Source organism: Vanellus vanellus (assembly GCF_965231255.1).
Source record: "Vanellus vanellus genome assembly, chromosome: 7".
Lineage (NCBI taxonomy): Eukaryota > Metazoa > Chordata > Aves > Charadriiformes > Charadriidae > Vanellus > Vanellus vanellus.
The window spans coordinates 16200137-16225603 of record NC_138912.1 but is presented as its reverse complement, the minus strand read 5'-3'; the positions used below and the strand labels follow the sequence as shown (position 1 = coordinate 16225603).

At 61.6% G+C, this 25467-nt stretch overlaps 1 protein-coding gene across 5 annotated transcripts in view; it reads left to right on the top strand.

The window, feature by feature from the left end:
• The window catches only part of KCNIP2 (potassium voltage-gated channel interacting protein 2), a gene marked incomplete at its 5' end in the record, with an annotated part of 45570 nt that overhangs the window by 8310 nt on the left and 11793 nt on the right, over positions 1 to 25467 (top strand). For 2 of the 5 annotated variants that reach the window (XM_082486177.1, XM_082486175.1), the window contains one exon: positions 20956 to 21058. The exons of the other annotated variants lie outside the window; for them this stretch is intronic. In XM_082486177.1, coding sequence (XP_082342303.1) covers positions 20956 to 21058 — 103 coding nt within the window. Of the gene's footprint in view, positions 1 to 20955; positions 21059 to 25467 lie in introns of those variants that run through there. 5 annotated transcript variants of the gene reach the window in all.

The following is a 25467-nucleotide window of genomic DNA, read 5'->3' as shown; positions in this document are numbered from 1 at the left end:
CACCCTGCCCATCCTGCTGTGCTCCTGGGGGCACGCTGGCGTTTGGGGAGGGCCTGGCGGTAGGGCACAGCACCCCAGCTCTGGTTGCACCTGCGTGGGGTCTCAGCTCCCTGTGTGACCCTGGAGCGGGGAGGGCCAGCCGCTGGCACTGGGTTTTGGGGTCACAGCACAGGTTGGTGAGCGGGTTCAGGGCTTGGGCAGTGTAGCGAGGGATGCTGTCATATGCTGTGGTTCAGGGTGATCCCGGTGTCCCTTGGGGACATCTCAGCCCTCTCCTGGGTGGTGGGATCTTCCTTTAAGTACCTCTTTTCCCCCCACCAACTCTCCTTCCGAAAGTCGCATCTTCTGAGCCCAGCCCCTGCCCTGCGCCGCTCATGCTGACCCGAACAAATTTCCCCTGTCACCCGCCCTCCCCCCTCGCCGCCCCTCCGCCGTGCAAAGTGAGTCACTCCCAGGCACCGGGAATCATTCATGTCATTTCCCCCTTTGCCGCAAAGTCATTAATGTGAGTGGAATAATTTGTTGCGTAACGGAGAGGATCAGCGGGAGCGCTGCTCCGGCGGGTGATGCCTGGTCCTGGCTCTCTGCTGCCCCGGCCACTGCTGCTCCAGGAGAGGGCAGCTCCGTGGCATCACCGTCTGGGAGCATCCCAGGTCTTGCTGGGGTACCGTGCTGGCAGTGATGGTGTCAGCTCCCTGAGGTGTTTTCCTGAAACTGCCAAGTCCCGCCTGGACCCTCGCTGGGTGGAATGGACATGTTTGTGGTGGCCTCGGTGTCTGCTCACCCTCACACAACTCCTTTGAAAGGGGCTTGTCCCAACCACTCTGCGGTGACACGGGCAAGAAGCGTCTCCTGCGCTGATCAGGGTGTGTGTTGTGGCACCCTGCGTCCCTGCCTCATCCCTGCCACGTGCTGCTCCCGCTCCTCTGAGCTCCACAAGCCGTGGGGTTGCAAGCACTTCCCACCAGCAGCCGAATCCTTCCCGGCTTCTTGCTTCAGAGCCGGGGACCCCGAGGCGCCCCGGCAGGGGTGCAGGCTGTGCGGGAGGGAGCCTGCGTGGCTCGGGGCCCCTGTGGCCCCAAAGGACGGCTCTGCAGCCCCTCGCAGCGAGGTCCCGGCCGGCTGTTGGTGCTGGCGATAGCAAACCCATACACAGGGTGCAAACCCAATCACGGCTGGGGCTCCCTCCCGGGGACCTCGCAGCCTCCCAGGCAGGGGGCCCTCACCCAGCCCAGTCCAGGAGTGCGGGTGCTGGGAGCCCTTTCTGGAGTGATGCTCACTGTGGTTGTGGCAGATCAGGTCTCTTCCCCGGTGCGTCGAGGTGGGAGAAGGGCAGGGAAGAGTGCTTTAGTTGTTAAAGGGCATTGCGGAGGCTGCTCCCCCCCCCCCCCCCGCCCAGGGTTAATTTCCTTCTATCCCACGCTCGGCCGGGCATTAATTTAAAGACGTTGCGATGGGAGAGTGGGAGCCTAAGAGGATTGGGCTGGGAGCAGGAGGATTTAGCGAAGGGAAGGGACGTGCCTGGGGCTGGGGGCTGCACAGGGGACAGCAGCATCCCATGGCGCAGGATGGGCAGGAGGTGGCCGTGCACCCCTCAGGACCGAGCCACCCCGATGCGTCCCAACTGTGACTGCAGTGGTGCCTGATGGCTCCCACCAGCACCTGGAAGGGGATGAAGGGGGTGAAATTCTCCCTGACCCCAGGGAGAGCACCGCTGCTGGGTAGGGAAGGGGCTATGGGCTGCTTGCTCGCAGGGTGGCTGTGTCCCATGTCCCACTCCTGCCCCTTGCTGTGTGTGGGAAACAGAGCAGAGGTTTCAAACTCAAGCCCAGAGGAACCCAGCAGATGGGCATCGTGCCCGGCTCCATGGGGGGCTGGCAGAGCCCCTCCAGGGTGCCACATCCCAGCGGGGACTTTGTCCCCTTGCTCCAGCTGGGCAGCGAGTCCCCTTGGTGCGGGGGGCTGCCCCAGAGCAGCGTGGGGAGGGAGGAGATGGTGTTTAATATTTTAAAGCGGCTCATGGAAAACCTGCTGCTCCCCAGGGGCTGGTCCAGACAAAGCATCCCTTGGAAGGGGCTGGGATTGGGGCCACTCCAGCCCAGTGGGAGCTGGAGGGGGAGGCTCTTGGGACCACATCCATCTGGGTGAAGGGGCCTTTTCCCTTCTGTTGCCTACAGACCCGAGGGTCCCGCCTCTGCCCTGGGCCACAGCTCCAGGGCAGGGACGTGTGTCCCAAGGGACTGCGGTGGCTCCCCAGCCCCACGCCATCCCACGCCTGCCTCGGCTCTGTTTGTTTTCTCAGCCCGCCCTGCTGTAATTACAACCCGCTGTCACCCTCCAGATAATACGTCTTTCCTTTTATCACTGCTTAATTAAATAACCGTGAGGAAGTGAGGGGCTGGTAACCCCTTGTTTGCCGGCATGAACAACCCAGTGGTGCTGGGGAGGTCTCTCAGGGCTGGCGGAGGAGCTGGATGGGGAGGGCTGTGCCCTGGCTCAGGGGGCACGGTTGAGTGTGGGGTACCTGCGTGCCCCTGAGAGGGATGAAGCGCTGATTTTGTTGTTCATGGGCACATAATCTCTGGCACAGATGCTTCCAGGCCATCCCTGAGGAGGTGCCCTGGATGCAACTGCTGTGGCCCAGTCTGTAATTCTCCCCTCGGCTCGGAGCTATGCCCGCTGCCAGACCAGGAGGAGTGTGCAGGCGAGGTCCCCGCTGCCAGGCCAGCCGCCTCTGCCCACAATTAGTTGGTGCTAATGAGTGTCCCTGGCAGGCACTGCTGGGTCAGTGAGCTCCGACAGAACATCTGCCAGGCGCTCCCGCCATGGGGCCAGACGTGTGGGTCCCGCTCCCTGCTTGGCAGAGCATCCTCCGTTGTGCTGTTGGTCCTCAGCGTGGGCATGGGTCCCTCTACTTTCTCTCCATCCCTTCCCTCATCCCTCTGCTGTCTCTCTGCCTTTGTATCTTCCCCAGAGGCTGGTCCCAGTTTGGGCGCTGGCAGTGTTGCACCTCCAGGTGCTCCCCCGGGTGTCCCTTTCTCCTCATCCCAGCCACCCCACAAAGTGCTATAGCTCCAGAAATGGTGTCTGTTTCGGTGTCCTTGGGAGCAGGATGTGGCCCTGTTTAAAAACACATGGGCAGGAGCGGTGGGAGCGCTCCCCAGAGCACCGCCTGTCCTGCTGTGATGGATTGGGGAAAGGTCTGATCTGACGGGATTTCCATCTACCCGAGACAAAGCGCTGCACTGAGCTGCGGCAGGGCAGCCTGGCCCGGCTGGGGATTGATGAATGAACGTCCCCAAACTGTTGCCAAGCTCCGAGGTTTGTGTTCGCCTGCAGCGAGGAACCAGATCTTTTTGCAGATGCGATCCCCTCCCTCGTGGTGCCGAGTCCCCGTACCCCAAGCACCCACCGTGGGTTGTACGAGTGGTGTCTTAGTGTCAGTCTCGTAGAGGGTGGGGGCAGCTCTTTGCATTGGTGGTGAGATGTAGAACACATATGGTTGGGGTAGACTGGAAAATATCCCCCAGTTGGGGACTGACAGCCCTGGATGTCGGAGACCTGGCTTGGAAACGAATAGTCTGGGGATGGAGAAGTTTTGGGGGCACTCTGGGGCTTCATGGCAGGATGCTGTGGGGAGAGGAGCTCCCTGCCCACGTAGGGGTTGTGTGCAGGCAGGGGGACCATGGGGTGACCTGCAGGCTCAGAGTGCCTCTCATCCTGGTGCACTGCCTGTCCTGCTGCCTGCCTTGGATTTGCATCTCGGGAACCGCTTTGCACAGATCAAAGCCTGAAGTCACCTCTCATCTCAGCTTACCTGGGTCCCGCCTGCCCCCCAGCCCGGACCGTGGTGGGGATTTGGAGGTAATCCTTGCAGACTGGATGCTGCTGGCTAATTATAGCCAAGCCTCTGGCTTTGTGGGAACCACGGCGAATTGTCCCTCGAGCCCAGGCAGCGATGGTACAAATCTGCCGCTAATTAGACTTGAAAGTCCTCCCGTGAGCTCAGGCGCAGGATGGATATTTGATTATTAACATATTTATTTCTGAGCCTCTCAGCAGGTCTTGCACTGGGAGGCTGTACTCTCCCCCCGAGTAATTGCCAGGCACATTTATTCCTATCAAGAGTGCTTGGGGGCTCCAGGGGAGGGGGCGAGGGGGGCTGTTAAGCTCTGCGTGCTCAGTTTTGGGGGTGTCTCACCAAGGTGTGTGCAACAGACATCTTGCTGATGCTGGGGAGGCCCTGGGTGGGAGCACAGCCCCCAGGCTCTGCTCTGTGCCTCCCACCAGCCCCTCTACCAGGTGGGATGCTCCTGACTGTCATGCCCACATAGGGAACCCAGAGATGTCTTTTCCCAATTTCTCCTGGACGTGTTGGCTCCAGGCAGTGGGTAGGCAGTGGGGAGGCGTGAGGATGACCCAGCGGTGCGGAGCTGATGCTGAGCACTGTAGCCCAGCACAAAGCTGCCTGCCACGGCACCCCTGGGGAGAGCATCCCTCCCTCTGGCGGAGGCAGACAAACTACGATGGAAACACTGCCTTTGAAACAGCCAAAAATAGCTTTCCTGTCCCCAAAATGTCAGTTTAAAAAGGCAGTCTCTGGGGGCTCCCCCCGGGCTGGCAGTGGGCTGAGCGGGTGCCCTGGAGATGCCGGGTGGGTGGCCCTGCTGCCCCATGGGGCAGGGAGCACAGGGCAGGGAGCCAGAGGGCTGAGCCATCACTGGGGGTACAAGTGGGGAGAGGGTCAGTGCTGGTGTGGGGGGCCATCACCCGGGCATGGGGCTGCTCAGTGTCTTGGGTTGAGGCTGGAGGAAGGCGCAGGTGGGCCGTGGGCTGTTGGAGGGGCAGTGCTGACCTTGTGTGTCTCCCCCACCTTAAGCCCCTCAGGACCCCCCAAGCCAGGTTGTCACCCATGCAGGTGTTTCAGGCCAGTGCTGGGGGCTGTTGATGTGGGGACAGGTGAGGAGCCGTGGGTCAGGACACAGCCCCATCCCCAGATCCGCTTTGCTCTCCCTCTCTGCCTTGTCGCGGCATCTCCCCATGCAGGGAGGGTCCAAGCCAGGGACCGAGGGGCAGGCGCCTTGTTGCGGAGCCAGAGTTATTAATAGCAGCAAATACTCTCATTGCCTTCAAGCCAAGTCCATTTTGGGGGAGATTCCTGCCGTTTGAAGTTCATTTCCCCTCCCCGGGATCCCTCGGGCACCTTATCTCCCTCTCCCAGCTGTGCAGCCGGCATGTGCCGGAGCCCCTGGATAAGCCGTGGTGCTAATAGCCTTTCCCGTGCCGCTCAGCCTGTCAGCGTCTGGCTGGGTGATGGGGGGTGCCCCACTGCCTGGCCCGCAGGCAGCCCCATGCTGCCTGCACACGTGGGAGCCGAGGTCGCATCCCAGCCTGTCCCCGCTGCGTTTCCTCCTGTCACCGTGCCGAGCCGGAGCTGTCGGCGGCCGAGCTGAAGCGCTGATTGCAAGGAAATTAGCCTAGTGCCGTCTCCCATTTATCGGAGCCCAACCTGTGCATGATTGCACGGGGAGCGTTGTCACCATCACTGTGGCTTTGCGCGGGGCGGTGAGTGTGGTGAGGCTGGAGGGAAGCGTGCCGAGGGGGTGGGAAATGCAGCAGCGTGCTGGGATGCTGAGGGCCATGTCCTCCTCTGGAGCAGATTTGGGAGTGGGGGCTGGCATCACTTGTGGCCAGGCTGAGATTTTTCCCAGCCTTGCAGTTCAGGAGACCCCGGTGAGGCTTGGAGTGGGAGCTGGGACAGGCCTGGGCATGCGGGGTGCTGTGCTGGGGATGGAAACCCCAGCTGATCCCTGTGGAGTGCCATGGGCATGGAGCAGGGTGGGCATCGGAAGGGCAGAAAGATGCTGATTCGGGATAAGGAGATGCTGTGGCTGTGTTGTGCCCTCACACGAGCCATGCACCCCCAGACGGTGATGTCCCCGCTTGTGGGGGACCTCTTTGGAGGCTCCTCTACTGCCCGGTATATCCTGGGCTACCCCAGAGCTGCTGCGTTTTGCAGACCCAACAAGCTCAGAAATGGCCCTGGATGCTCCAGGCAGGCTGTGGTGTCCTTGCTTACCACTGCTGTCTTGACATGTTGGTCCTATAACCAGGTGGGCTCAGCTTCTGGCTCGATTCCCTTCCCTGTGCCTCAGTTTCCCTGCAGATGTCGGTGCTGGTCTTTGCCCTCCCTTTGCAGAGCATGGAGGGTCTTGGGGTGCACCCTAGGAGCCTGGGTGAGAGGTGATGGAGCCTGTCCCTCCTGTTTTGTCCCCTCCTCCCCGCTGCTTGCTACCCTGTGCGTGGGGGCGATGAATTATTCAAGCCCCATCACGGGGTGGGGGGGTGGGGGGTGTGTGTCTGCGGCTGCCTGCGTGATGCCAATGGGGCTGACGTGCTGCCGAGCACAGAGAGCTTTTCTGTGTAAATCCCTGAAATATTTAGCAGAACTGACTTAAAAAACACAGCTTGGGAGGAGTTAGTGACTCAGGGTAACCTGTAGGGCTGGGGGCCATCATGAGGGGTGATGGGGGTAACGGATACACGGGGATGGTCCCTGGGGGCGTCCAGCCCTGGCCTTTGCCTGACACCCACCATCCAACTTCCTGGTGGAGCTTGTGTCTCTCTGTCTGTCCAACTACCCATCCGTCGGGTCTTTCTGCTTGTCTCTGCTGTCAGATGGTAGGGGTGCCCCCATCCTTTCCCTGCATTGCAGGGGTGCTTTGGAGCCCGGTGCTGGGCTCAGCCCACTGGCTGGGGCATGTCCTGGTCCCCAGCCCAATGCCACCAGAACCAGGCCGCTGCCCCATCACCCGCTGCATGCCGGCTGCTGGCAGGTGGGCACTGCGGGACCAGTGCACGGTATTGGGCAGGGCTCCTTCCCTGGCAGCGCTTTCCCGAGCAGACGGATCGCGTCACATGCATTTTTTAACAAGATCCATCGGCTGGGAATGAGCCGAGCTGTCGCCGCAGGTTTGTGATCAAAGCCAGACGTGCCCTGGCAGCCCTGGGGGAAGGTGGCCCTGCACACCACCCCTCTCCATCACACGGCCGATTTACGGGCATTTATCCCAGCAGAGCAGGTTGGGGATCCAGCAGAATCACAGGCTGCAGGTGTGTTGCCCTTGTATCCCTGGAGGTACCAGGATAGCCAGTGCCCTCCTGCCCTGCATGGTGTGGCGATTCCTGACCCGAGCATCTATGGATGGGGGCAGCCACAAAGCAGAGCTGGTGCTGCTCTTGGGCTTTGTGCACAGCCCTACACCCCAAAACTGCACCTTCTCCTGGGAGTCAGAGTGAGCTGGGTTTGCTGGCAGCCAGGGTAAGGTAGGAAAAGGTTTGCGCTTGTCCTGGAATGTGTTTTGGGCCAGGTTCACAATGGAGCAAGAGGAGGTAAGGGATGCAGGGAGCTGTAGCTGGCTTGGGATGGGGAGGTGCACGGAACCAGCTGGCTGTGCCACGGTGGGGCTGCTCTCCCTTGACCTTTGCAAGCTCGCCCTTTCATGGAAGTTCTCGGCAAAGTAGGATCCACGTGCTGCCCCGTGCTCTGTACATCACAGGGCCAAACCCCAGGGTGAGTGGCTGAAGGCAGCGTGGGCTCACGGTTAGAGCACGCTCCTCCTCCCAGGCTGTATGCCCTTCTCTAAGCCTTCCTTCCACCTCCTTGCTCGGTTTGCTCTTGTCCCCCTTGCCTCCCCGGCACGGTGGGGTGGCGGGCGCCTGTGGTGGGCCCATGTAGCATGGTTGTGCTCTGTGTTTCCCTCTGCAAACACCAGCAGAGCCCCCGGGCTGCGCTTCGCAGTGACAGCACGTCCCATGTCAGAGCCGCTGCAAATCCTGCCTGCTAATAGCTATGCAAATTACCTCATTAGCTGCCTTATTTATTTTCTCTGGCATCACATTTTCAGCACTTCCCTGAGTCCCGGAGGCTGCGGGTCTCCAGGGCTGGGAGGAGGCAGGAGCAGGAGCAGGACCTGCAGGCAGGGCTGGCTGTGTTGAGCTTTCCTCTGTGGGTGACAGTGGTGGTTGACTCCCACGGAGCCGCACACCCCGACATGATGTGTCTGGGCCCAGGAACTCACATGGCTCCTCCAGTCCCCGATGTCAGGATGTCTGCCTCCTCATCCCTCGGTATGCCCTGGGTTGAGTCTTGCTGAGCCCTCCCTCCAGCCAGGAGCCACCCTGTCCCCCCCAAGCAGCCATGGGTCTGGCATTGCTGGGATGTGTATGCCCTCCATCCCCCAAAAAGGTGACTGCTGGATTTAGGTACAGAGAGAACAGAGCATCTGCCCAGTCCCTGTGGACCTGAGCAGTGGCTTGAGGCTTGGCACAGGGCTGCAGGGTGCCGTGCATCCTTCCCACCCTGATTTCCCTTCCTCGTTAATGGAAATGTGCCTCTGTCCCACCCTGATTGCCCTGCCTCCTTGAGGGAGATGATGTTGGCAGACAGGGCTCTGCCCTCTGCCAGCCCCAAGATGACGCCAGAGAGCCCCCAGATGCCCTGGTTCGGGTGGCCCTGGGCTGGAGCCCTGCTCTGGTTCTATCTCTGGGTCTTGTGGCCCGGGCTGAAACACTTTGAAGCCCGGGCACGATCCGGGGCTGGCATAGGCAGGAATGGCCCACGAGCACCAGCCCAGCATGGTGCCCCTTGGGGATGTCCGTGTCCCAGGACATCCCTGCCTGTGCTGTGTGTGTACACAAGCGTGTGGCTGCCTGCAAGGATGGCTGTCTCCTGGTTGTATTTTCCAGGGGTATTCATGTGCCCACAACACCCGTGACAGTGGGATGGGCTTTGCACAGACAGAGGAGACCCACATACAAGCGCCGGCCCTGAAGACCTTGATCCAGCCACCCTGTGGGCTTGTCTATGCCACGCTGAGCTGCCTGCCAGCATTGTGTCTGCCTCCCCCCCGGTTCTGTTTATCTTTTATTTTTCCCCTTCTCTTCACGGCAGCGCTAATGAATATTTCATGGCCAGGAACCAGCGTGAATTCCCCCGGCTGCTCCCTGCCCCCAGCGTTCCCACGGCAGGTACCAGCCCACATGTCGGTGGCTTAGGGAGGATGTGTCTGCCAAGAAGCCATCTCAGGAGGCGAGGACCTGGGCAGGGAAGGAAGCAATGGCTCCGCTGTGGGCAGCTGTGTCGTGTCCCCCTTCCCACCGGCGCTGCCACTGTTCCTTCAGCCTGCAAAGGACTGCCAGCGAAGCGTGGTGGCCGCATGTCCGTGCACGGATGGCCTTCCCGCTTCCCGTGCATCCTTGCACAGACGTGCACGGCCTTGCCCGGGTGGCCGTGCATACCTGCGTGCTCCGACACAACTGCACGTGTCCCCTCCTGTCCCCCGTGTGCCACCAGCCGCCACAGCCGTCTGAATGAGCCATGTCCCCGGCTCACCTCCCCGTGGCCCCGCCGCGGCTGCTGCGCCGCGCTGCGCTGCGCGGGGGCTCCTCTTAGCGTCAGGCGACAGCAACGGCACCGCGGCGCGCACACAGCGTGGGTCAGACCGCGGCACCCCACAGGCATTGCGTGGGCTGCCCTGGGCTCCCACGCATCCAAGCTGCAGCCCCGAAACCTGCAGGCGTGCAGCAGGGATTGGGGTCAGGGAAGTCTCCCTGAATTTGCCGTTTATATCCTACAGCAGGGGGCCGGACCGGTCCCCCCAGTGCGGGCTCGGCACTGGGAGGTGTGGGGCAGCTCCTCCCCCTGCCAGAGCCAGAGCAGCTGCGAGGAGCAGAGCTGGAGACAGATCCGGGAGCCGTGGTCTTCTTCCTTCCCGTTGCTGTGGCTCTAGCAATGCTGTGTCCCCTTTCAGATGCTCTGGGGACACAGGCTGGCTCAAAATATCCCTTTGGGAGATGATGTCCTTTGCCCTACGAGGCACTGCGAGGACTGGAGTTCTGCTGGGGCAGGGGCTTGGGGACCACTGGTCTCCTTGTGGGGACAGCAGGTTTGGGAGAAGCACAAGCAGGGTGAGAGGCTGCCTGCAGGCACCCTGCAGTGGCACCCATGGTGGCTGTGACCCAGGTGACAGATTGTCTGCGGGAAAGCATTTCTAAGAGTGGGCTCAACAGCCCTGCTTTGTGGCTTGCTTTTGATTTCTGCTGGATTCCTGTTTGTCTTACCGGGGTAGAGATGGGTCAGCAACTGAGTGGCTTTGCTGCCATTCTGCAAGGGCAAGACACGTGGTCCCTTGTGCCAGCCTGAGGACCATATGCTCGGAGGGAGCCCTGGGAAGGGGGCAAGCCAGTTCACGTCTCTCTGCAATACACCATCTTGCCAAATACTTGCTGCGGGTTGCTGGATGCAGGGGGAGAGGACAGTCCTCTGGCTCAGCACATGTTCTCTCTGTGTTAGTGCACAAGGATCTCTCTGAAAAGCCAAGGGCCAACCCAGCGAGGTGATACTCCTTTGGAAATCACCACCTGGTGTCCAGGTGGCTGTAGCACCCAGGTGGCAGGTGGCTGAGCCTGGTGTTGGGGTAGGTGACATCAGTGCTGGGCTCTTCTCTCCCACCATGTCTTTTCAGGCTGGAGTGGGGTGGTCTACGCATGCTGATGGGGGGGGAGACAGATCAGGTCCCCTGTCCTGCGTGACCATCACGACCAGGGTGTACAGGACAGCACTTGTATCTCCCACCTGCCTGGGACACGCTGGGGTGGAGCAACCTTCCTGGCCAGGTGGGATCTGGCTCCCAAGGAGCTGGATGGCAGTTTTGGGATGGATCTGCAAACTTTGCTGTCAGGTCCTACGGGCTCTGGCACCCTCCTGTGGCTGTTCTGCCACCTCTCCTGTATCCCACGGACTTTTGGGATGCTGTGGCTGCCTCGGGCTGAGTTGTGCTGGCTGGTGCCCGCGGTGCTGCCGCGGAGCCAGGTCTCACCCTCCCAGCGTGGGGGGGAGCTCTGCGGTTGCAGGATTTGGCCTTGTGTCACACAACTCGTGGGATCTGATCGTTGCAAGAAACTGTCCCAGCATGTTTGTGTTGTGGGTTTAAGCCAGGAGCAGGGCTCCTTATCTAGGATGAGGGTCCTAAACCCCTCACCTGTCCCTGGGAGGTGGCAGGAGGGGACTGGGCACCACTGGCAGCCCAAATTTCTGAGTTTTCGGCTGTGGGCAGGTGGTCTGCAGGGGGTAGGTTCGGTCGGGGTGTTGCCTCCACAGACTGGCCCTGCAGCTGTGCCTCTGCTCTGCCTCAGCTTGCCCTGGCTGCCCTCTTCCTCCTGCAGGACCGATGTCCCTTGCAGCCCTTCCCTGTCCTGGGGCTTTGTGGGTGTATTATTGTAGGGTTTCAAGCCCTCGCTGTTCTGTGTGTCGTACCTTGCTGTAGGGTCTCCCCAAACCTGGCTCAGCCCTGCAGCAACTGGTGCAGCATCCCCTGGTGCCTGTCCCCGCCACCCCGGGGCAATGTCCAACATGGTGTGGGGGCCCTCTGTTGGGGGGCTGCTCCCCTTTGCAGAGGCATAGCCAGCATAACAGACAGGGAGGGCTCGGTTTGGAGGGGATGGCCCTTCTTTTGGGGAGTGGGGGTGAGGTTACCCCATACCAACCCCTGGGAGGGGCTCCTACCCCTTCCCTTGGGTCTCCTTGTTGAGACATTGGTAAGGACTGGGTAGTCTGTTTCTAGCTGGATCACTCCTGCACCCCCTTTCCCATCCCCGAGGGAGCAGAAGCTATATTTTCCATCAGATCTCTTTTTCTTCACTTCCTCCCCCATTAATAAGAGATGAAGCTTATGAGATAATAGAGCCTGGATGGATGCAGAGCTGAGAGATCCTGCTGGTGTGGGGTGTGGATGTGATGTGGAGAGGGAACTGCAGCTGGGAAAATGGGACTTGGGGAAGGGATGTGGTCGCCAGTCGGCACAGAGCATCTTGGGCTGGCTCTGGGAGCAGAGAAATCCCACTGCCACCATGCGCCAGACTCTCTTCTGGCTCTGACATACTGTGCAAGCTAGCAACTCACTGCCAGGCTGAGCTTCGGAGCGAGCAGCTCTCAGCCCGGGCAGTCTGGGAGTCTGACTCCTCATCCTCCCATCCTTGCACTGATCCTCGTCTCCTCCCCTGTGTGGAGCCAGTGGGAGTGGGAGCAGATGCCCGGGGATGCAGGATTCGTGCAGTGCTGGAGGACTGATGCCCGGGGATGCAGGAGACGCACAGTGCCGGAGCGCTGATGCCCAGGGATGCAGGATGCTTGCAGTGCTGGAGCGCTGTTGCCACAGGGATGCAGGACACTCACAGCACTGGATGGTTGCTGTCCGGGGATGCAGGACACTTGCAGCACCAGCTGTCTGGAGCGGATGGTTGGTGCCCAGGGATGCAGGATGCTCACAGCACTTGATAGTAGGAGTAGAGGACTGATGCCCAAGGATGCAGGATGCTCTCTGTGCTGGCTCCCCTCCGGAAGGAGCATTCTTCCCTGCTCTTGGAGAGAGGCGGCCCTGGGATGCAGCAGTACCTCATTGGTCAGCGGGACCTGTGGAGTCTGCGGGTTGCCATACCAACCTACCTCTGGTTCCTGGCCAGCCGGGGCGTGAAGTGCCGGGTCGAGCTGGTGGCAAGGGGCGGACCAGGAGCCAGGGGCAACCCGGGGCTCTGCCAGCCAGGGAGGCATCCATCCGCCTCTCCTGGAGATCCGACTAGCACTGCTGGGCTCCCCAGCCCCGAGCATCCCTCTGCCACTACTCCCTGCAACTTTGCTGTACGGAGGGGGCTGGCAGGCTGGCACAGCACGGGGGGGCTCGCCTGGGCACCCCATTCCCTTGCCGAGCTTGCGGCCAGCTTTTGTGAGCCTAAGCCCTGGTCAGGGCATCGCCTCCGGCCCCTCTGGATCACAGCCAGCCTGCACAGGAGCATCCCAGCACAAAACTTCCCGGCTGGCTGCCTGCCGCCTGGGAGCGGGGCCTGGCGGCTGCCGTGCTGCCCGGCGCTGCCTGTGCCCTCTCCGCCGGGCTGGACCTGCCGCCGATGCCCGCGGGCTCGCTCCAGGCAAGGAAGGCTCTGTGCTCCCCTCGGGCACTGCCTGCTGCTCGGAGGAGCTGGGGGGCTGTTTGCCAGCCGGGAGGGGGTGCGACTGGGTCCCTCCCCAGCGCTGTGAGCTGGAGCCATGAGCCACTGCCAGCAGCGCTGCAAGAGGCAGCTGGGCCGGGTGATCCGCTTCTTCTACCAGTTTGTCACCGGGACCCTCTCCCAAGGTAGGTGCCGCCCTTGAGGAGCACGGGGGGCTCTGTTCTGCGGGAGGGGGTTTCTGTCTGGTGGGCTCTGCGGGGTTATTTGGGAAGGGGGACAGCTGTTTAGGTGCTGAGTGGTGCTGAGCAATTCAGCCCCAGGCGGAGGGGATGCTCACGGGAGGCAACGAGAGCCCCTGAACGTCCCCTGTGGGCCTGGGGTGATGGGAATGTTTTATTTGGGGAGGGGACTGGTGCAGTGAGAAAACTACTGTGGAAATAAATCACAGCTGGTCCGACCCTTCCCTGCCATGCCAGGCATCTGCCTCCTCTGGGGCTGGGGCTGCGCCCTCCATCCGTTCGTCCGGTGAATCCCTGGGTGTGTGCACGGGCTGGGGCAGGGACACACCCTGGTGCCTGCATCCACCCGTGCTCGTATCCTGGGATGCTGCTGGGTCCTGGGGACAGACTGACATGCTGTGACACCCCCCCCAGTTTGCTGTCACAGCCTTAGCAGGACCCGCATCCCCCTGCCAGCCCTTGTACAGCCCAACCAGCTGGCCAGGACCCCTTTTCCCGGGTTTGAGCCAAGACCCACCTCCTGACCCCAATGGGCACATCTCAAGGAGGTCATCATGTGCCTGTGCATGGTGGGACCCTGGGTGCCTGGCTCCTGCCCCTCTCCCCATTCCCCCATGCTAGGGGCAGGTTGCCCTCCCCATAGCCTGGCCCTACCGGGGACCCCCAGGCTTACCCCTCTGGGCCACAACAGTGCTGGGGAGGGACGCCCCATGCTGGGAGTGTGGGGGAGGCTTTGTTGGGCCAATGTGGCAGCGTCACGCCTTGGAGCGGGGCTGGGACTTGCACCGCCTTCACCAGGGCCCAGCCTGTCCAGAAAAATCCTCCCAGGCTCTCTCCCCTCCTTACCTGGGGAAACCCCTTGGTCTCCCCAGCCTGCGCCCGTTCTTGGGACCAGGGGATGGCAGGGAGACCTTGGGGATGCTCTCGGCAGAGCACTGGGGGCTGGGACACAGGAGCAGCATCCTCCCTGCGAGCAGTGCCCAGCTGCTGTGCTCCCTGCCCATGGGGACCCAAGCCCTACGATGGAGGGTCACCTGGCCCCGGGAAACCCTCTCTGTGGGCCTTTCCCATCACTTTGCAGCCCCATGGGCCCTTCAGGGCTCCATGTCAGCCCACAACATGGTGATAGGGGAAGAGGTGTAAGGGTAAGTGTGTGCCTGGCTGAGCGTCATGCCAGGCGCCAGAGGCTGGGTGTGCCCACAGCAGCACCGGGTCTATCCCCGCTAGTTGGCTCCATCGGGCACCGGCCAACTAGCCCAGAGCGGAGCTGGCAGAGGATGAGGCAGCTGAGTCCAACCCTGGGTGCGAGGGGCAGAGCTGCAGGTGATGGAGTGGAGCAGGAAGGGGACCTCGGGGTGCTCCTGTCCCCACCACTTGCAAGAATGTCCTATAGGTCCTTGTCCCAGCGTCCTGGGCTTTTCAGCTGGGCACTATGGGGCTGGGTCTGTAGTGGGTGTTCCCCCCAGGACCAGGTCACTGGGCTGGCCATGTGCAGCATCAAGTGGCTCCAAGGACTTGGCCCCGTCCTGTCCCTCCAGCCCTGCTGGGATGTGCAGGGTGGTCATGCTGCATGGAGCGGGGATGGGCATGGAGGCAGGGCTGGCAGTGGGGCGCCGGCTACTGCTTTTCACTCTCTTCTCTGTGTCCTCCTGAGCTGTGGAAGAAGCCAAAGTGGGGTGGAACCCAGATCCAGGCAGGTCTGTGCTCCCCTAAGGCTTGGAGCTTGGGGCTGGGAGTGGGATGTGGGTCTTGCACAGCCTTCTCCCCTCTGCAGCATCCCCTCCTTCCCTACCACCACCCTGGTCCATGTGGTACAAGAGTCACTGGGATGCTGTACCCCATCCAGCCTCTATCCTCCCCCATTGGTCCCTTTTGGGGGGCAATGAGCCCCTCTGTCCTCCCTGCAGAGGCAAAGGAGGTCCTGCAGAGCTCACCGCAGAGGGTACCGGGTGCCCGGCCGGGCGGGCCACAGGGTGGGGTGCCCTCCTGTCTGGGTGCCCTGGGGAGCTAGCCAAGGACGGGTTGCCGATGGGGGGAAAGAGAAATGACTCAATCAATTAACCAGATTAAAACTGTGACTTCACCTCCCAAAAATAGAGTTTCGCCAATATTTTAATGTGCTTATTAATAATCTACTCGCGCTCTGATTAGCAGCGAGGTAATAAGGGATCAGCTGCAACCTAAATTTAACTCTCCCTAATGGATGATGGCCCCGAGAACCAAAAAAAAAAAAAAAGGAGAGGCTCTATCCATCAGGCTGGCACCCCCGGTGGGTCAGTGGCGCCCGAGGGACCTGGGCAGCTGCTGCCCAGCTGTGCCCTGGGACCATAACTTCTGCTGTGGCCCAGCTGGTCCCATGGCACATTTTGGGGAGGTAGTGCCCTAGCACCTTGCAACACTGAGCTGTGGCACAGAGGTGGCTCCCAAGCAGGGCAGAGCCTGGCTGTGGTCAAGGTGTGTGGTCCCCTCCCAAAGAGACAGGTCCCCCGGTGATGGGTGACTGCCCCACTCCCTCCCCATCTGCTCCCATCTTGCAGTGGGAGACAGTCCCCCCATGCCCAGCTGCTGGTGGTGCTGGGAGGATGAGGACAGGGAACAGATACCCGGTTACCTGACAGCTCTGGGTGTTGCCCCATGCGTGCCCACGGCATACTGTGTGCACGAAGCTGCTTTCTGGGCAACAAACCCTGTTCCCGGGCATTTCTATTTATACACAGTGGGTGGCTGGGGGGGTGGTTAATTTTAGCAGGGTGACAAGGCTGCGCTGCCGGCAGCACAGGAGAGCCGGGGCGGGGGTGGCTGGAGCGGGGATGCTTCACGGCTGTTATTGTCACAGCCCAAAATGGGACAGGTGGCATGGACTCGGAGCCAGCCTGGGCTGCCCATCCTGCCACAGCTGTGCCTGGGGCAGCGTTACAGGGCCTGATGCCCTCCCAAGCACCGAGGTGTGACCTCATGCCACTTTTCCACTCTGTCCTGTGTCCCCTGTGGATGCTCAGAGCAGCTTGTCTTGGGGGAGAGAGAAGGGAATGGGGGATGGAACCGGATGCCTGGGCTCTGCACCCCGAAAGGGACACAGCTGGGGTGATGCTGTGCTCCTCACCCCACACCTGGATGGCCATGTCCCCTGGCTGTAGCTGCAGGGGTGGGGTGGGACATCTTGTATGCAAAGAGGTGTCAAGGTGAAACGGTTGGGACTGGCGTCTTCCCCAGCCACGTGTCCCATGGGGCAGCTGATGGGGCCAAGCGCGGTCGAGGGACTGGAGGTGTCTCATGCCTGAGTGCAGCTAATCCGTGGGGTTTGGGGTCTGCCAGTGAGTGTGCCCAAATTCACAGTGGCACTGCCCGAGTGCCCCTGGCGTTGCAGAGCAGGAACCGGGCTGGTTGGCTCTGGCTCCAAGCTGAGAAAAGGGGAAGCTGATCTTGGGCTGATCCGCAGGAATGTGCTGTGCTGGGGCACAGGGGATGAGATGGCAGCACCTCTCCGCCAGACCCAGCTCTGCAGGCCAGCAGGGCTGCGGAGATGCCTTTCTTCGAGGCCCAGTGTCTGGAGCAAGGACGGGTGCCGGCATCCCAGCGGAGATCCTGGCATTTGCCAATTCTGGGCTGCAGCATCGTTCCCTGGGGAGCCCAGTTTCCAGGACTCCCAGCTCCTCCTGTGGGGTGGCAGCAAGGGGCTGAGCCCTGAGGTTTCTGGGGTCAACGATGAACTCAGAACAGGCATGAGGCTGTGACGATGGCTTGCTGGCCCCACGGCACGGAGACTCAGCCACATGTGTAGTGAGCCCCGTCCGTGCTCTGCCCCATGCTTCCTTCTCCTGGCTGATGGTGCCACTCTCCCTCCGGGCCAGGAGGGTTATTTTTAACTGTTTGCCATGTGCTGCCTGAGCACAATTAAGGTAATTGGTTTGGGAGCCTGGCTCTCACATGCCGCTCCCAATTACCTGCCTGCCTGCCTGCCTGCGTGGCCCCCCGCCTCCCTGCCCGTGGTGGCCGGCTCCTCTGGCGGGGGACTGCCGGGACAGGGCTGACCCAGATAGCGCAGCGGGGCTGGGCGGGGGGCGCGAGCGGGCACAGGGGATGGAGCCATGGAGAGGACATCCCTGCACAACGACAGCCTGCTCTATGCCTCCCTGATCGCCATCCTCCTCCTCATCTCCTATTGGTTCACCACCCGCTGCTTCAAAATCATCAGCGGCATCGAAGGTACGGGGTTGGGGATGCAGGGGGACAGGGTGACACTGACCCGTCCTGTCCCCTTCCACAAGCTAGGTGGCAAGGCGAGCTGGGCTTTTGGTATGGGAAAGGGGGATTGGGGACCTCCTGTCTGCCTCTCTGGGGCACCCCGATCTCCTCCTTTGAGACTTTATTTGTACCTCCTGGCTCTGGTCCTGCCCCACTGTGTGTGAGAGCAGCCGGTAGCGGCCACAGCTGAGCCACAGTGGTGCCCAGGGCTGCTCTGGGGGCATCCATCTCCACCGTGCTGCCAGCGTCCAGGGACTGCTGTCCCTTGCTGCGGGACGGGGACGCAGACGGGCTCCCCGGTGCCTCCAGTGCTGTGGAGTGTGCCCGGTGCTGAGGCTGGGGCCTCAACATGCATTTTGGGGCTCTTGGTCCCTTTGGGCATGACATATGGGTTTGCTCCTCAGATGGTTTTTTTGGGGAGCTCTGGGATGTGGTGGGTGTCCCGGTTTCCCCAGTGAGGGGTTTCTCCGAGCCCCACTGTAGTAGGATGTGTGTGCTGGGGGCTTTGCAGGGTGACATCCCCAAGGCAAGGGGCAGGGCAGAAGAGGTGGCACTGGCACCACTTGTCTGGGGATGTCCAGTGCCTCTCCTGCCTGGAGCGTGTGTTTCTCCATCTATCCGTGTGACCTCTCATTACACAGCTCAGCCAGGGCCTCGTGGCTCTTCCCACGGCATGGCCAAATGCTGGCTGGCTGTAGGGGTGAGGAGCCACCCCTGGGAGCGATGTCGCTTGGTGGGATGAGGGGCAAAGCCCTGTCCCACTTCTGTCTGGGTGCATGTGTTTTGGATGGCCTTTCAAGCATCCCTTGCAAGGCGGCTGCGGGTCTGGCTCCATGGGCGAAGCCTCACGTGTAGTCCCATGTGTCTCCTCCATCCTGAGGGCAGCTGCAGATGGAGGAGCATCCCTGGGGATGTGGGTGAGCTGAGGGGGTGGTACCCTGACACCCCCAGCCTGTCTGGAGCTGCCCTCGGGGATGTGCTCTGGGCAAGCAACCCTAGTGAGTTTGGGGGTGCTGGGAGCTGGGCTGTGGCACGATGTGTGGCGCTGGGATGTGGGACTGGCATCGGCTGCTTATGCCAGTCCTGGTGGGATCCTGTGTCATGCTGGCAGCGGACAGCCGAGGACTTTTATTAATGGCTCCAGCACGGAAATGAGTAATCCTGACACGGCGGCTGGCGGGTGATTTATCGCTGCTCTGTCGGGGACACCGGCTGGCATGGGACAGGCACAAGGGCAGGCAGGGAAGCTGTTGCTCGGTGGCTGACCTGCCACCATGCCCTTCGGCCCCAGCATCCCATGACACCAGCAGAGACACACAAGGGGCCGACAACGGTCTGCTCACACGGGCTGAGTGGGTTCACTTTGCAGAGGAGCTGCCCCGAGCCGTCTTTGCTGGGACAAGTCCTGGCTCAGGCTGGAAGGACTCCTCTACTGCTGTGTCTGGCCAAAATTAGGTTGCATAAATAGCCCCATGGTGTGTGGGACAGGCATCGGCCCTGGGAGCAGCTGGAGGCTTGAGGAGGTGATGGGTTGCAACAGGGGCTCGGAAAGAAAAAAAGCTTTAAAAATGCAGTTGGTGCCAGTGGCAAACTTCCTCCGAGAGTGCAACAGGCCAGTGCTGCCCTGTCCCTGAAGGGACTGGCTCAGGGCAGGGGCAAAACCAGGAGCCAGCCGGGTGAAATCCAGGCTCAGTGCCTGGAAACTCACCTCTTTCCAAGAAAAGGATACGTCAGGTCTGAAGAACTTCCAGCCTGAGGGATGTTCCCCCAGGGAAGACTTTCATCTCTCTCCCCAAGCCGCCTCTGATGCATCGCTGGCATCTTCTGCTGGTGGCAGAGCCTTGGGAGTGTGCCCCAGGTGGGCAGGAGGTGCTGAGCCTGGTGGCATGGAACTGCTAAATAGCCTGGTCATGCCATAACCTGGGACAGAGCCACCAGCCCTTTCTGTCCCTTGCCAGGGAACAAACCTGAAGCCTCCTGGGCTGGGAATGGGCCCCTGGGTGGTTGGTGCAGGGCAGCCCTGCTGGGAATTCTGGCCAGCATCAGCTCTGCCATCCCCTTCCTCCTGTGGGTATCCCAGAGTGATGATTCTTCCCCTGGTGACATATTTCCCGTGCAGTACAAAGACAACAAGAAAGAAAAGGGGCTTTCTGGTCCCATCTGCAGGGCCCTTTGTGGGGGCAGGAAGGCCCTAGAGTTGGGCAGGGGGTCTGCCCCATAGCACCTTGGGCAGCTGGCCTTGCTCCTGGGGGGGACAAAGCAGGATGGGGAGCAGTGGTGGCTTTGGGGGCAGCCCTGCTCCCTGCCTGCCACACTGGTGCTGGACTTGGGACTGGTCTTGTGTCATGCCCCATGTGGGACTTGTCCACCTGGCGGTGGGCAGTGCTAGTGGCATTCCCAGGGGAAGCCCAGCACCCCAAGGAGTGCTGAGCGCTGGTGATGGGGCAGGGACCAGCGGGCGCCTGGCTCCCTGGTAGTCCCTGTGGCCTGTGATCGAGCAGCCAGGCAAGGGCTGGGATGCTGTTAAAAAAAAAAAAAAGCGTAGGAGCTAAATATAGTCCAGTTGGCTGTGTGTGGATGTGTGCTTGAGGCACGAGGACGCCTGGGTTCGCCCTCTGCCTCCAGCTGCTGTGTGACCTTGGCTGGGTCCCTTGATCCCACTGGGTCCCCAGCCCCTGCATCCCCTCCTCTCCTGCCTGTTGCTGCGCTGCCTCTGGGTCTGGCAGTGTCTCAGGCACCCTACGTCGCAGCCCCCACTCCCAGCCTGTTCCCCCCAGCCCTGCTCCCTGTCTCCCCTTGGCTCTCCCAGTGAGGCAGCCGGACTCATCCACCAGCTCGTAAATGGGGCAGCTGGACCTGTTGCCCCAGATCCTCCCCAGGAGAGGATTGGGGGACCTTGGGGTGTTCAGCCATGGTTGTCCCCATGGGGCAGGCATGCGTGTGGGGCGCAGAGGACAAGTCTGAGTCATCCCCATCCTGGATGTTTAGCCAGTGCCCAGCGTCCTGTCCCCTCCCCGTGTTGTCGTCCCCCCGGGAACCGAGTGCCTTTTAATATCTGTGGCCCGTTTCCTTAGCAACTGCATTAAGCAAATCGATGGAGGTGGTGTCATTGGAATGGGAGGGCATGCCTCCTTCCTCCCCCCGGCTCCCCCATCCCCGCCACCCCCCACGCCTCCCTCCGCTTGGCCTCTCTCCACTCTTACTCGCAGGCACGGCCCTGCTCCGCCTGGGCTCCCGGCCGTCGGCTCCTCGAGCTGCCTGCAACAGCCCCACGCTCACCCCTCGCTCACCCATGGCTGATGGCGGGTGCCCCTGAGTAGAGGGGTGACAGCTGATCCCCCCTCGGGGACAGCAGCAGGGGTCCCTGGGGATGCGTGGTCCGGCAACTGCAGTACTGGGGTGAGGGGGCTCCAGGACGGCAGTGGGGAGGAGGGGAGGGGGTAGGGGGCCATGAGACACCCTCGCCATGAACCTGGAAGGCCTTGAGATGATCGCAGTGCTGGTGGTCTTGGTCCTCTTCATCAAGGTGCTGGAGCAATTTGGCCTCTTCGAGCCCGTGTCCTTGGAAGGTAACGGGTGCGGGCGGTGCTGGCTCCTCTGGGAACCTGGGGGGCAGCTGGTGGGTGTCCAGAGCTGCCCCCAAGGATGCTCTGAGGGTGCTGCATCCACGGGAGAGTCTTGGGACGTGCTATCCATCTGCTGCTCGTAGGGGCAAGCAGGGGGGTCCTGGTGCGAGGAGTGGGGTGTCCTGCCTGCTCCGTGCACGGTCCCAGTGACTGGGGATATGGGGAGGGGACAGGGCTGGCAGGGTGTCTGCTGCATGGTGGTGACTTTGCTGTGTGCTGGGGTGCCATGGACCGGGACTGTGTGTGAGCGTGCAAGTGGTCACTGGGGTGTTTTCCAGCACCTCTAGCGGAGCAACGTGTCCTCAGGGTCCGTGGTCACCGCACCCTGAACAGCACGAACATGAGCTGTCAGACTCAGCACCAGTCCGCCGAACAGCCAGGGCCCGGGCAGGATGGGTCCCTGCTGCACTCCCTGCTCCTGCGTCTTCCCAGAGCCCCCTCATGGCCCTTGGGCCGGGTGGGGGGACACACGAGGTGCTGCCCGGCTGGGGAGGGGCCATGCAAGATGCTGAGCAGTGTGTGTGGGGCACACTTGGTGGAGCCCAGATCCACTCGGAGGACTCTGCGTGGTGGGAGGGAGGTGAGGACCTCTTGGCCAGGTACTCCCTGGACTCCCAGGGGTGATGGTTGTCTCCCCAGCCCTGTCCAGCCCCTGCCTGTGCCTGTAGACACCCATTTGAAGGATGCTGCAGCCTGCCCGGCCCCAGGCATCTGGGCACACACAGGGTGAGGAGGTGACAGGCAGTTTACCTGGTCCACTGGTGCCCTGGGATGCTCCTCCCCAGTTCTGTGGCACCGGCTCTCGCACCCCTGGGCTGCATCCAAGGCTCGGCTGTGCCTGGGGGTGGAGAGGGAGGGGACAGATGGGGGGTTGCTCCCTCTGGACCTGCAAACCTGCTTGCAGGACAGGAAAGCATGGTGAGTGGAAGCTTTCATTGCTGCTTAACTGCTTGCTTTGTCCCTGTGCTGCAGTGGCAACATTCCTAGGTGGATCATGCCAGGAGGGAAACTGAGGCAGGAGCTCAGCTAACCACCAGGCATCCTGCCTGTGAGCCCCAGGGTGGGGGGGACATGCTGACTGTGCCCAGACTGAATCCCCCATCCCCAGTTCTGCTGGTGATTTGGGGTTGCCTCCCCCAGACCCTGCTTTGCCCCCCTTCCCTGTGCTTTTGCTTCCCTGTGCAGCTGCCCAAAGCTCTGGACCAAAGTTGGTGCCATAGATTGTGGCTGCTCTGCAGCCCTCTCACTCCCAGACATGGTGGACAGGGGAGGGCGAGAGAGACCCCCAGACCCTGCAGCAACCCTGCTGAGGGGCACAGGACAAGGCAGGGGACACCCCTTGGCCTGTGTGGCTGCTCCTTGCCTGGCCCATGCTCCTCCATCCTCTGGGGCACACTCTTTGTCCCTCTGCAAGTGACTTTGTTCTGGCCTGGGCCAGGGCAGGAGGTTGAAGATGGGGTGTCCTGTGTCCAGCCTTGTCCCCATCAGCCAGCACCCCTCCAGAGGGAACTGGGATGGATGGTGGCATGCCTGTCTGTCATGTAGGACAGACCTTGCCACCAGTCCTCTCTCGTCCCCAGGAGGCCATGGTGTCACCATGCAGCATGGGGAGGCACAGCCTGCCCTGTCCCCCTCCACCCACGTGATCATGCTTAGGAGCTGTGGGTCCCCCTGGCCTGGCTGGAGATTCACCCCAGCTGTGATGGTGGGAGTGGGACCCAGGTGCCCCAGATTGGCAGCAATTTCTCCCATCACCAAAAGGTGCCCAGAGAAGAGGGAAACACGTTGCTCAAGGGGCAGAAATCAGCTGAGGTTGAGCTGAGCCCTGGCCACCGTACGGGGAGTCCTGCGGGTGAGTGGCTGCATGTTGGGATGGGGGTGAGATGCTGTTGCATGGGTCAACCTTCCCCTTGGCTCAGGAGGCAGCAGGTAGGAGAGTTTGCTCTCCAGGGAAGGTCCCAGGCAGTGTCTGGGGCTGGGAAATGCTGAGTCCCCTCTGGGGGTTGTTTACCAGCCGTGCCTGGGCTGGCAGTGGCAGCTCAGGGACCGCAAAGAGCCTGAAACTGTACACTAATGGCTCAGGTCTGCTAATGGACGTGGGGCCCCGCCACCCGTTCCACAGCCATCGATACCGCCTGCTGCACTTCCCCTGCCCTGGCTGCCACCCCGCACTCTCCCTGCCCCATCCCTGCTGGTCCCCTGCATGTGGCTGTCTCTCTGCCCTGGCTGTGTTGGTGGTGTCCCGGGGATGGTCTGTGCTGGGAGGTGTCATGCCTCCACAGTGATGGGCTGAGGATGGAGAATCTCCAGAGGAGACCGGAAAAATGCCCTAGCCCTGGGGAAGGGTTTGGTGGAAACATCTTGCAATGAGATCCTGTCTGCCCCTGGACCATGGAGGGGAGGGGGATGACACGGGGGAACTCCAGGCTTGGTGGGTTCCCAAACTCAGCTGGACAAGGTCCCGAGCAACCTGTCCTCCATTTGGAGCTGGCCCTCCTCTGAGCAAGGGCTTGGATGGGAGCTCTGATTGTCTGCACCCCCTTGCCGTGTCCCCTTGGCACTGTCCCCCCTTTGGTCCCGTGCAGCCTTGGTGGCATGGCCAGAGCTGCTGTCTGGCAGCAGCAGCAGACCATCTCCCGTGGGTGCTCTGTGCTCCAGGGGCGATCGATGCTGGAGCTGGCGTTGTTTACCAGCTGGTTAATCACTGATGGACTCCACCACTGCCTTGTGCCACCGCGTCTGTCCTCAGCCCTGAACATCTGGCAGAGCCACACGCATGCTGCCAAACTGCCCGGGGGTCTCCCAGCCCCCTACCAAGAGCACGCTTCGCCCAAGCACTGGGGAGGGGGCAGGCGAAGAGAAACACTATCGATTTTGGCTCCTGAAGTGCAGCATCAATAATTCAGCGCAGAGCAATCGGTCCCGGCTGGGAGGAGGGGTGGGCGGGAGGTAAGAGGCGGGAGAGCCGCCTCAGATGAATATTAGATGAAGCTGCAGATTGCTGTCGGCAGGATAATTGGTGCCTTCCCGGGGCTGGCAGTGCTGTCCCTGCCTCGTCCAGGTCAGAGTCCGTGCATGGGGCAGGCAGGATCGGGGGTGTCTTGGAGAGCCCCTGACACGGGGTGCACTGGCCCCTGCCTTCCCCTGGAGGCTGCTGCTGTTGCCTCAGAGCTGAGGATGTAGAGGGGGGAAGCGGGACTGGGGAAGGTGCCAAAGCCTTCCAGAGTCTGGAGAGAAACAGGAGGGAGCAGCAGCCTGCTTGGGTGCCACTGGCACCCCAAAGGATGCCAGGCAGGAGGGTGGTGGCAGCGAGCAGCATGGCCACCTCCTGGTGCCTGGCTCAGGGCGAGGGTCCCTCCAGAGAGGGGAGAAAATGAGCATCCCTGCAGTGCTGGTGAGAGTGAAGCCCCGTGCCAAGCCCTGCTATCCTCCTGCTTTCCAGGAACCCCTTTGGCAGCAGCACAGCATCTTGGCTGCAGGAGGGATCGGCCCTTCGGGGCGCAGTGCCAGGGGTCCCTCAGCTCAGGGCATCATCCAGCCTGGCAGGTTTGACAGACCCAAGAGGTCAAGACGAGCTGGCTCCGGGTGGGGTAGATCTCAGAGCATCAAAATCCGGCCTGGGACAGCTGCAGGTGCTCCAGGTTGAAGTTTGGGGTTCCCTGGGCTGGGGTGCACCAGGGATTTCCCCATACACAGTGGGTTTAACCCTTGCCTTTCCTTTCGCAAGGGCTGGTGGGTTTTTCAGCTGGCTGTAGGGTTGGGCAGGGTCTCATGTCTGAATCAGGGGAGAGCTGCTGGCTTATGGTGAGGGCTTGCAAAGCAGGGGGAGAAGGTGCCGAGGTGTACGGTAGTCATGGCCAGGCTCCGGGTTTGGGTCCCGGCACAGCCTTACACACTGCGGCATGCTGTAGCTGGGCTGCATCCTGCCAGTGCTGGAGTCTTGGAGAAGAAGGTCATTTGGGGACCCTACACTCCCCTCTGTGGAGCATCTTCCACATGCTCTGCACCCAGGGACATCAGCCCTGGTCATTGCCGTGGGCACAGGATGGGCTGCACTGTCTCGCCCTGCCTGGAGAGGGTGAAGCTGGGGGAAAAGGGAACTTGGCCCAGGGTCCCCTTGACTGTGACCCCCGCAGCTGGGGCCAGGGCAGGGCAGCTTTCCCAGCACTGAGTTCCCCAAGGACCGGAGCACCAGTGGCACGCACCCCACCGACTCTGCCTCCACATGGTGTCACGTCCCACTCAGCCCAGCCAGACATAATTAGCTTGTTGAATCTCTTCTGCCTCCGGCCTCGCGTTAATCACTTTTCACATTGCTTCCCTCCCAATTCCCTCTGGCCTGGCTTGCTCTT